This window comes from Mus caroli, chromosome 5, assembly GCF_900094665.2.
Source record: "Mus caroli chromosome 5, CAROLI_EIJ_v1.1, whole genome shotgun sequence".
Lineage (NCBI taxonomy): Eukaryota > Metazoa > Chordata > Mammalia > Rodentia > Muridae > Mus > Mus caroli.
In genome coordinates this window covers 47,809,848-47,819,953 of record NC_034574.1, presented here as the reverse complement: position 1 = coordinate 47,819,953, position 10,106 = coordinate 47,809,848, and the positions used below count along the sequence as shown (strand labels likewise).

General features: G+C 40.3%; 1 protein-coding gene across 2 annotated transcripts in view; it reads right to left on the bottom strand.

Annotated features, from left to right (window-relative positions):
• Tbc1d19 (TBC1 domain family member 19) overlaps positions 1-10,106 on the bottom strand; it is a 92,152-nt gene that overhangs the window by 16,439 nt on the left and 65,607 nt on the right. For both annotated transcript variants that reach the window (XM_021162116.2, XM_029477606.1), the window contains 2 exons: positions 4,096-4,128; positions 351-460 (listed from right to left, as the gene is read on the bottom strand). In XM_021162116.2, coding sequence (XP_021017775.2) covers positions 351-460; positions 4,096-4,128 — 143 coding nt within the window. The remainder of the gene's footprint in view (positions 1-350; positions 461-4,095; positions 4,129-10,106) is intronic.

Below are 10,106 nucleotides of genomic sequence, written 5' to 3'. Positions count from 1 at the left end.
AAAAAAAAAAAAAACAAGAAAGTAGCCATGTGCAAAGCACCCACCAGCCCCTGCATCCTCTGTAAACTTCCCTGAAGCAGCACAGAGGACCTCACCAACCTCCCTCCTCAGATGGAGACATCAACAAAGAAGGTAGGCATCTTTGTTAAGGATGAGAATCAAGGCAGCCCCCGCCCCCAACACAAAAAGCTAAAATCTAATTAATAAGAGATGTTTTCCTCTCTACTCCACAAAATATCTAAACATCACTTTGTTCTCTTCCATTGATTCTAGAAACACTTTAAGTAGGAGACTTTTTCTTTAGGGAAAGAACAGTTTAATGTCTGAGTAGATCCAACTGATGAACTTACAGAAGGATGAGAGGAGATGGAGTGGAGTCTGAAGAAAAAGCGGACGTACATCTCACGGAATATCTGATACAATTTGTAAGGTTCATGATACAGAAAACACAGTGGTGCAACTGCAAGAGAACAAAATTGGTGACACTGCAGGACTCAGACATTGCGAGTACACTCATGAAAGGCAAAGGGCGAGACAAGAAGGACAGCACTCATAGCCACAGCAAGGCTTTGCTGTCATGCTTCACTGTGTTTTAAGGTTGAAAGGGAGAAATGTGCACATGTGTGAGTTCAAACAACTGTCAAATGTTATAGATGCACACGTTATAAACAACCGGTTAGAATACTAGCTCCTCAGTTAACTGAGAATGAACTGATAGTATATGCATATGGATATGTATGCACACAAGACTCAAAGAGCCACAAGAACTACCTCAAACATCTTTTAAAGAGTGAAGTAACAAGGAAACAACAACCAGGCGACCTTCCTCTTTTCTGAGGCACGGTGGCATAGCCAAGCTCACCCTAACCCTGTGACCTCCTCAGCCTCCCAAATGAAGTTCCTCATTCTTTTTAATCATCATCATAACACCCTATTCATTAGAATAATACTGTAATCTGAGATTGGCAAATGGAGAAACTGAGGTATTTATCCACAGGTACATTGTAGATCATGTTTTTACCTAGCACACCACCTTTCTATTCACGTACCTTCAGAGGTTGTCAGAAATGAAGACCCCACCCCACAGCACATCTGTAAGGTGACATGTTACACTTTTCACTAAATCGGAGCTTCTGTAAAATATGTAATTTTTCTGCACCATTGTTGTTGGAGCATAGGAAGAAAATTTATTTTTGTAGTGATTGTGTATTCATGAATCTTACTAAATTCATTTATCAGTCCTCATAGACTATCTGATTATTCTTTTGGATTTTCTATGCACATAAACACAGTATCTGATAACAATAAAAGTTTTATTTTGTTTTTCTAGTATTTATTTCCTTATTTATCTTACTTTATTTCATTGGCTATGACTTTCAAAGGATTATACCATATAAACATTACTAAGAGAGCATCTTTATCTGTTTCTTAGAGACAAAACTTTTAATACTGCTAAGTATGATATTTACTAACAATCGGATATTATCTATCAGAATAAACCCATTTCCTTCTTAGTTCTTACTGCAAATATTTTCCTACTTATTAGTATAAATTATTCATACTGAGTTTTGTGACATTTTTGTACACATATATAATACACCTTGTCATATTCACCCCCAGTTATCTTCTGGCTTCTTTATGCGGTGGACAGTGGTAACTGCGCATGCTCATGACTCTTGAAAGGATGGAGCTAAGTGACAGCTGAATGCTCAGCCATGAATGGGTATGTTTCACCCCTGAATGGGATACCTGTGTTACCACCTCCAAGTGTCTGGAACCGTTGTATAGGAATGGGGAAAAGAATGTAAGAGCTGGGGGGAGCAGGAGTCAGTGGAAAAATAAAAGTCATGGCCCACCGACTTCCTGACATCACACAGCCATTGCACTCTTCAGTGTACAGTGACCATGAACGCCTACACAGATATGCACAAGAGCAATATCTGGTCATACAATGGGGAGGATCTCATTGGGTGCCAACCCTCCCTGAAGATTTATATTCCGTCAATGGTTGTAGAGGGGATAGGGAGATGAACATTTGCTAGTGAAGATAAGTGAACAGAGGAATTTATTGTAAAACACACTAAGGGTGGAGGGCTGATACAAGGGGGCAGAAAAAGGAGTGGGACTAGGGTGCATGATGTAAAACTCACAAAGAATCAATGAAAAGGAAAAAAGTAGTCACCATCAGATTGTAGAGAGCGTCCACCAGCCTTAGACATAGCCTATACGTTTGGAGGTTTCCTTGGGGTTCCTTTGGCCAATGCTTCAACAAGATGTAACCTATTCCTGCACTGGAGGGTTTACTTGGGGGCACAAAATGTCTAGTTGGGACATTGTCTCCCCTACTATTTGGTGACTTCATTTAGATTATTTTCATTCATATATGCATATATAGTCAAATGTATATTATATATTATATGTATCAAAAGCATATAAAATTTAATATAACTTAAATATTAAATGTTTATATATTAATTTATTACATACAGATATATTAAATATACATATTTTATGTATGTATATTTCATAAATCTTCTATAGAAGTATTCATATAGTTTTCAAGTGGCCCTCCCCATATTCCCTGCTTTATACTTCTCTCCCATGCCCCTCCCTATTTAATCCTCCTATTCTAGTCTCCCTTTGATGCTCCATAACATTGTATTCTAGTTTCCATTTCTGGGAGTCTCTCCTCTACCCTAGCCCCTTACAGGTACCTAAGCTCTGAGGTTATTTGTATTGTAGCACACATATTGAAGGCTTAAAATCTAATGTCCACACATAAGAGAAAACATACAAGATTTGTACTTTTGTGTCTAGGTTATTTATTTCATGGAGAATAAAATGGATGCTTTGTCCATTTACTTGCTATTTTCACAATTACATTTTTCTCTTGTATATATGCACTACATTTTTATTATCTATTCACCAGTCAAAGTACATACAACCTGTTTCCAAGTTCAGGCTACTGTGACTATAGCAGCAATGGACACGATGAGCAGTGCATTTCGCTGAGGTAGGACAGAATCCGCTGATCGTGGATAGACTGACTCAAGAGCGGTATAGCTGGATCTTAGTTACTTAGTTTTGTACCCCGTTTTTCGTTTTTGTTTTCCAAGACAGGGTTTCTCTGTGTAGCCTTGGCTATCCTGCAATTCACTCTGTAGACCAGGCTGGCCTCGAACTCAGAAATCCACCTGCCTCTGCCTCCCAAGTGCGGGGATTAAAGGCATGTGCCACCACCACCCAGCTTGTACACCATTTTTAAATGGATTATTTGTACTGCTGATGTTCAGGTTTTTTAGTTCTGTATATATTTTAGATACCATCTCTCTATCTGATGTATAATTACTAAATATCTTTTCCCACTCTGTAGGCTGCGTCTTTGCCATACAGGAGCATCTCAGCTTCATGAGTTCCCATTAACTAACTGTTGGCTTTAGTGCTGTGCTAGTGGGGTCCTGGTCAGAGTGTCCTTTCTGTGCCAGTGAGTTCAACTCTATTCTCCCCTCTCTCTTCTATCAGATTCAGGCTATCTAGTCTTATGCTGAGGTCCTTAATGCATATGAAGTTGAATTTTGTGCAGGGTGATAAGTACTGATCGGTTTTCTTTCTTCTGCATGCAGCCATCCCATCTGATGAGCTCCAGTTGTTGAAGATGCTGTATTTTCTCCAGCATTTTTTGCTTCTTTGTCAAAAAGAAAAACAAAAGCCAGGCATCCACAAGCATGTGAGCTTATGTCTCAGGCTCCTGTTTGATTCCATTAGCATTGGTTAATATGCCTGGTTTTGTGCTGGTTCCCTGACGTTTTATTACTATAGTAAAGCTAAATGTTAACGTGTTCTCATCCCATTAGGTTTGACGGCAAAGCTCATCGCAACCTTCACAGTGTGCTTTAATCCTCATCTGCTGGGAAAGCATTATCTGAACAATTGTCATCTTTATTTTGAATTTTCTTAAATAGACATATAAAAATACTAAATTTAATGGTTTACATGTATAGAATTCATTATATAAATGGTGAGATTATGAGCATTCCCACTATGCTGAAATTTCCCAAACGTAACAAAACTGATGACTATATCAGGCCAACTTACCATACATGGAAAACCCATGGAAAGGGATGACACCTGAAACGTAAACAGAGCATCAGTCACACACTGCTGCTTCATGCACGAGTTAAAGAATCAAAACTGCAAATGCACAGGTTTCTACTTTCTGCTTTGACTTTGTCTGAAATGTCAGAAAGACAGTGTTGGTAACCAACAACAGTTGTTTTAATACTCTTAGAAAAGTAAACTAGACAATTTCAAACTCTGAGACTGAGTAAGCAAAGAGTTAGTCATGAGGCAACTGTGGAAAACTACCATTGTGCCTCCGTCCAAGGTGAGAGTTAGAAAGGAGAGAGCTGACATTCTGCTCCTGTGAGTCCAGGTATAGTCAGATTGCAGCTATGTGCATGAGCATCCTTGACTGCAGCTAGGTTGTTCCCACTGTGTCAGAAACTAAGTAAGTCGTTATCCCTTCCTGACTGTGACTCATGTACTAGCAAGGAGTCAACTTATTATTAGCCTCAAATGCCCAGGTTTAAGGTTTAACTGTAATAGCAATGCATTATGTATGATTTGGACCTTTTCCTCTGTGGGCTTCTCAATAGAATCATGGGAAGGAATGCCCTATAAAGGCCACGGTAGGGTTTACCAGGATTTGTAAGGAGCAAAAAGATAACCTTATTCCCATGAGTAAATGTACCACACACCTCATAAATATTTACAATACATTTAAAAAAAATCAACAGGGCAACACCCAATGGTCTGTCCAGTCCCCTTGCCCTGCATAGCACCCTCCCCCAACACACACATACACAGGTTTGGATCAGCCTGCTCAAATCTCTTTGGGTTGTACTATCATTTTGCTTTGCTTTCTGCTACACTATCTGTGTCTCTCAGCTCAGTTGTTTCTTTTGAAAAGACTAGATTGAAGAGAAATCTACTCCTGATGAGACATTCAAATTCATTTTCTACTGTGATGGCAGAGCAGTAGAAACTAATATACATGCTTACAAAGAAGGGCATCAAGCTGTAAGGCTGGGCATGGAAGTAAATTTGAGAACTATTGCAATGTCCTTAAACTTTTAGTCCATTCCTCTTAAACAACTACATCCCACACTAGCATCCAGTTTGCCAAGGATCAGTGAGATTTTCAAGGCATTTTTTGTAAACATCACTTTATCTAAAATATCATAACATCAATTTTACTAATAATTATATTCTTGGAGTGATTTAGGAGACATATTGACAGGGCAATAGTATAAATCTATATGGTACAATAATTGGCAAGAACTTTACACAAAGTCCATATCAGTTGCAAAGAAAGACTTAAAGTGTAACTTTAGCACACTAAATATCTTGTTACATTCCATGAAAAGTTGGAATTTATATAGCCTTGGTTCCAAACAGACTACTTGTAATTTATACTACTGAATATTTTGTAGTATTCTAAATTAGTTTATCAATGCACTCTAGAAAAAAAAACCAAAATGTTTTTATTGATGTGATTGCTTATTTTAACGTATAGAAATGCTGCATACTTCTAGCCAATAAGGAGGCACACCTGCACCAGCACCAGCCACCTAGCCTGAGTTCTAAGAACTCACAATTGGATCTCAGTCTAAAGCATGCCCAGCCATAAAGGACATGGGCTGCTCCCAAGGCTTGCTTGTGCTATGCTGGGTCAAACTCCGGCTCCCTGTGATGTCACTTCGTAGTCCCAATTTTGACCATACATATACAACCCTTCTGGAAATGTGCAGAAATGGTTAATTTTGCCCCAGCCCTGTCACAAGTGGGAACCCTCTGAGGTTCTATGAGGTTCTTGATTTGTTCCTCAGAAAAAATGGTCTGGCACAGATCCCCATTTTATTCTCCTCTCAAAGCTGATGACTAAAACCCCTAAGTATTTTCCTCCCTACACAGTCACAGCTAGGACAGTGCATTTAGACAGTTGTTTTTGGACCCGAATAGGGTCTGTGTTCTTATCTGCTACATTTCTTCTTTGTGAACTATTCCAGTTGGGAGATAATTAATGGGCTTGGATTGTTATCTAATGTGCTTGCTAGTCTCCCTGATACATACTATCTATGTTCTCATTCAAGGCAATATAAAAATGGTGACAGAGAAAGGGTGAGGATAGTAACTGTCCCTAGGTTTCAGTGCATGGCCCAGTGCCCTGCTGCAGTCAGTGAAGGCCATGACTGGTGACAGCATACTTGCTTGGCCAATCTAGTTTTGTCACTTAGGAGCTTTTTGTGCCTTTCAGTAAGTTTCTTAACTTCTGCAAGCATCATTTCCCTTATCCACAAATCAGAGAACATAATCAAACCTACTTTACATGGTTAAATGAGTTAATAACTATGGCTCAGAATTAAAATGCTTGGGTTTGTAATAAATGTATACAGTTGATATAGGCATTCACAAAATAATGTCAGTATTTCTTTGTTAAAAACAATTCAATAAGAGCATCATCATGGGAGCCCAGTTATTATTGTGAGCTAGTGGGCCAGACCACCCAGAAGTTAGGCAGCAGGGGTCTTAAGTGTCACCTGCTTTAAGTCTAAAGAACTCTTTCTCTGGTGTCTCACCTGAAAGCATGTGGCAGATTTATAATACACTGGGCTACTTTGGCAGCTTCTGGTGCTTATTAAGGTTCTTGTTATCGCTCTTTGGTTAGCCTCTATGCTTTGAAAATGGTCTCTCTTTTAACACCCAACAGGCCCTCCCTCCCCTACACTAGGAGGCTGAGGTCACTGGCATGAACTCTGGCCTGTCTGTTTATTCCTGACTTTTTCTCACTTGCATCCTCAGCAGGAAGACATTTCCGTTCCCCTCTCAGCTCTCTAAATCCTGTTTCCTTAACTTCTCCAGCTGTCAGCAAGATAATTTCACTGTGAGCTAGGAATGGCTGTTATGCTTTTAAAGGAGTATTTACAAAAACGAATAGTAAGATGGAGCAGAGAGACAGTGGCCAGGAAAACAGACTGTTTACCCATTGGCTGGCTGTACAACAAGCCTGCCAATCCCTGCTTTGGAAGCGTGTCCATCAGCTCTCCTTCCTCCCCTTCATGTTTATTACCCCACAAGTATCTCCTGAACATCTAGGATATGCTGGATGTTATTCTAAGGACTGCAACTGGCCGGTTGTTATGGAAAAATCATAAAATACGTTTCTACATTCAGACAGTGATAAATGCTATCAAGAAAAATAGCAGGCTAAAGAGGGATGAGGGGCACAGTCAGGCCAGGCAAAGGGAGAAGAAGGCAGAGGCTGGATGCTCTGGCAGCCAACCGATGGCTGTGAGGAGAAAAGTTCACTGTGCACAGCTAGTGAAGGAGGAGGGCCGGGATCTGTTCTTCTATTGTGGAGCACAGAAGCACAGTGACCTTCTAAGTTTTGTGTCTTTAGTTTCTATGGAAACCTTTCAACCAAAGATTTTATATATAACCCTCCCACTCCTATATATGCCCTCATCACACATCACTAAAAATCTATTTTTCTCAGATCTTACATATCCACTAAGTAGATGTAAAATTCCTTCTTTTGAAGCCAGGCTCCATTTTTTTTTTTTTTTTTTGGAAAAAAAAATCAACTTTCTACACTCCTTCCCTTTACTTTCCCAGACATCTTTACATGTAGTATATTTTCTGCCTATGCAGTCTTAACTTCTGATAGCCAAATCGGGGGTTTCTCTGCCCGTGGTGGTTAGATTTGCTTCAGACAACTGAAGGTTCCTCTCAACCTTGACCTTGCCATGGCAATGATGAGCAGGGAGGAGTGAGCTGTTTCCCAAACCTTCTGCTTCTGTGGTTTGTTGTTCTGTGGTTCTTCTGGCCACTCCTAATCTCAGCTAGTTCCAAGACTCTATCATACTTACCTTCACGCTCTCTCTACCAGATTCTTATTATTAACCTTTAATTGAAACTGGGAAATCCCAGCAACCTGCCTCCTTCTGGATGCTGTTTCTAGGATTGCTTAGCACATCCCCTGACATACAGGAAAAGACCCTTTGAACTATTACTGCTTTCTAGTTCTCCTTTGGTTCTGGTTCCTGATATAGAGTGTAGTCTCTTTCTGGTCAACTGGGCTATATCTCCAACATCATTCCTTTTCTCCACCCTACAAACGGGACTCTAATCTTCAATCCTGAAGAGGATGCTTTCCTATTCAACCTTTGAGTGAACAGGGCTTTAGGCAATGATCTTCCCCACTAGCCCTGCCCTTGGCTTACTCCTTCAAAGTTTTTTATTTTTTTAAATACCCTATTATTTTAGAATTTTATATAATGTACTCAGCAACACTCTAGAATTAGCTCCCAGTAGTCCTTGAACTTCTCACCCAAAACAGTTCATCACAGAGCACTCCTGTACTAGCTGACCTACCCTGATTGGATGAGGCATGACTCTCTGTATGCCCAGACAACACTATGCAATCCTGGCTCTGTCACTGCCTATAGATATGGAGGGAGGTAAGTTATTTAACCTATTTATTCTTCCATACTCTCTCAGGCTAAAGACAGTGACCCTAAGCTGAGGTCATTCTTCTTAGTGACCACCCCATATTTCCAGGCCAAATTTCCTAAAGCCAGCTCACAAAGCTTGACAGTTTCAGTCCTGAATATATAGACCCCAGGATGCAGATGTGGTCCCAGGGCCGTTCTCTGTGAAAGCATCAGCAGGCTGGGAAGCAGGTGAGCTTATTGTACTCTAGGGATGGTGGAGGAGACAGAGAATGCAAACCTGGCCTTCCACAAGGTTAGTAGATTCCAGCTCTGACTTACAACTCTTAGTATTTGGATTTATGACAGATGGGTCCTGTGAGGGTGATGGCCTGCCTAGCTTTTCCCTATAGTGTTGCCAACTGGAAGGTGGGATAGCAAAGCAATGTGGGTACTACAGTACAATACTTGACAAGTCAGCAATTAACACAAGACGTTTTCCTTCTCTTATCTCACTGGCCTATTTTTATTTTGTAAAACACAAATTCTTTGAGCATAGGATAGATATTACTTATCCACCCACTAAGATAAGCACTGTGACAAGAATATAATTGTGCTCATTACATGCTTGCGGAAAGAGACACGAAGCCTGCAGAGTCTGCCTCTGCTATTTTTGAACCGTTTATTTAGTTACCTCCATCCAGGGCCTATAATTGGGCACTGGTGAGCTCTTACCTGTGGTTCTACAAAAGCCTTCTAATTTCTGCTCCTCCCTCCAAATGCTCAGCTCACTAAGCAACTTTCCAAATTGCTCATCATCTTCTGAGAACAGTGCTGAGACTATGAGGAAGGCCTACACGGCCACGGGCTTCTTTGCCCATTCATCCACCCCACATGTAGCTCAGCTGGCATGCATCTCTGCTTCCTCTGTTGTCTGATCCTGAGTCCGGAGTCTCTGAGGTACAACACACTCACCATCGGCAGGCTTTCAGATGTCAGTAGCTTTCACTGATAATTCTGTATACAATGCCTCCTATCAGAACCCTACTAAAGGGAGCTATACCCTAAAACCAAAAACAAAACCCTTACCCTAAATCTCTTAACTACACATTTAACTTGATAGAGCACCTGCATTCTTATGCCCCAACCCCTGTATATTTGAAAATAAAATATTTTTTTAAGAACCTGTTTTTGTCTTCCCCTGTTAAGCCGCTACTGAAACATTTCAACCAGTGAGTTGAAATGGACCTATTGTTATTTCCAACTACTACAAATTCTGATGATCTGCTAAGTGAGACAGCTTAATCAAGACAAGGCATTTTTAATAAAGATTACAGAGATTGGGCTAGTGATCTGCATAGCAGCCCAAAGGGCTGTGCACATCAATATCACTCATGCTTACTTACATTTTCATTACATTTTCCTAAGATCTGAAATCATCAACTGTCTACATAAGCAAGGGCCTCATTAACATCATGCATTATCTGCAGAATCCAGCTCAGCATCCTCTATGAGGTGACAGATAATGCAATTACTGTTTGTAAGTACAATGAGGGCCTGTAAATAAAAAACACTAAAGTAAAACCTCACTGTAAGTGTGTGACAAGATATAGCATA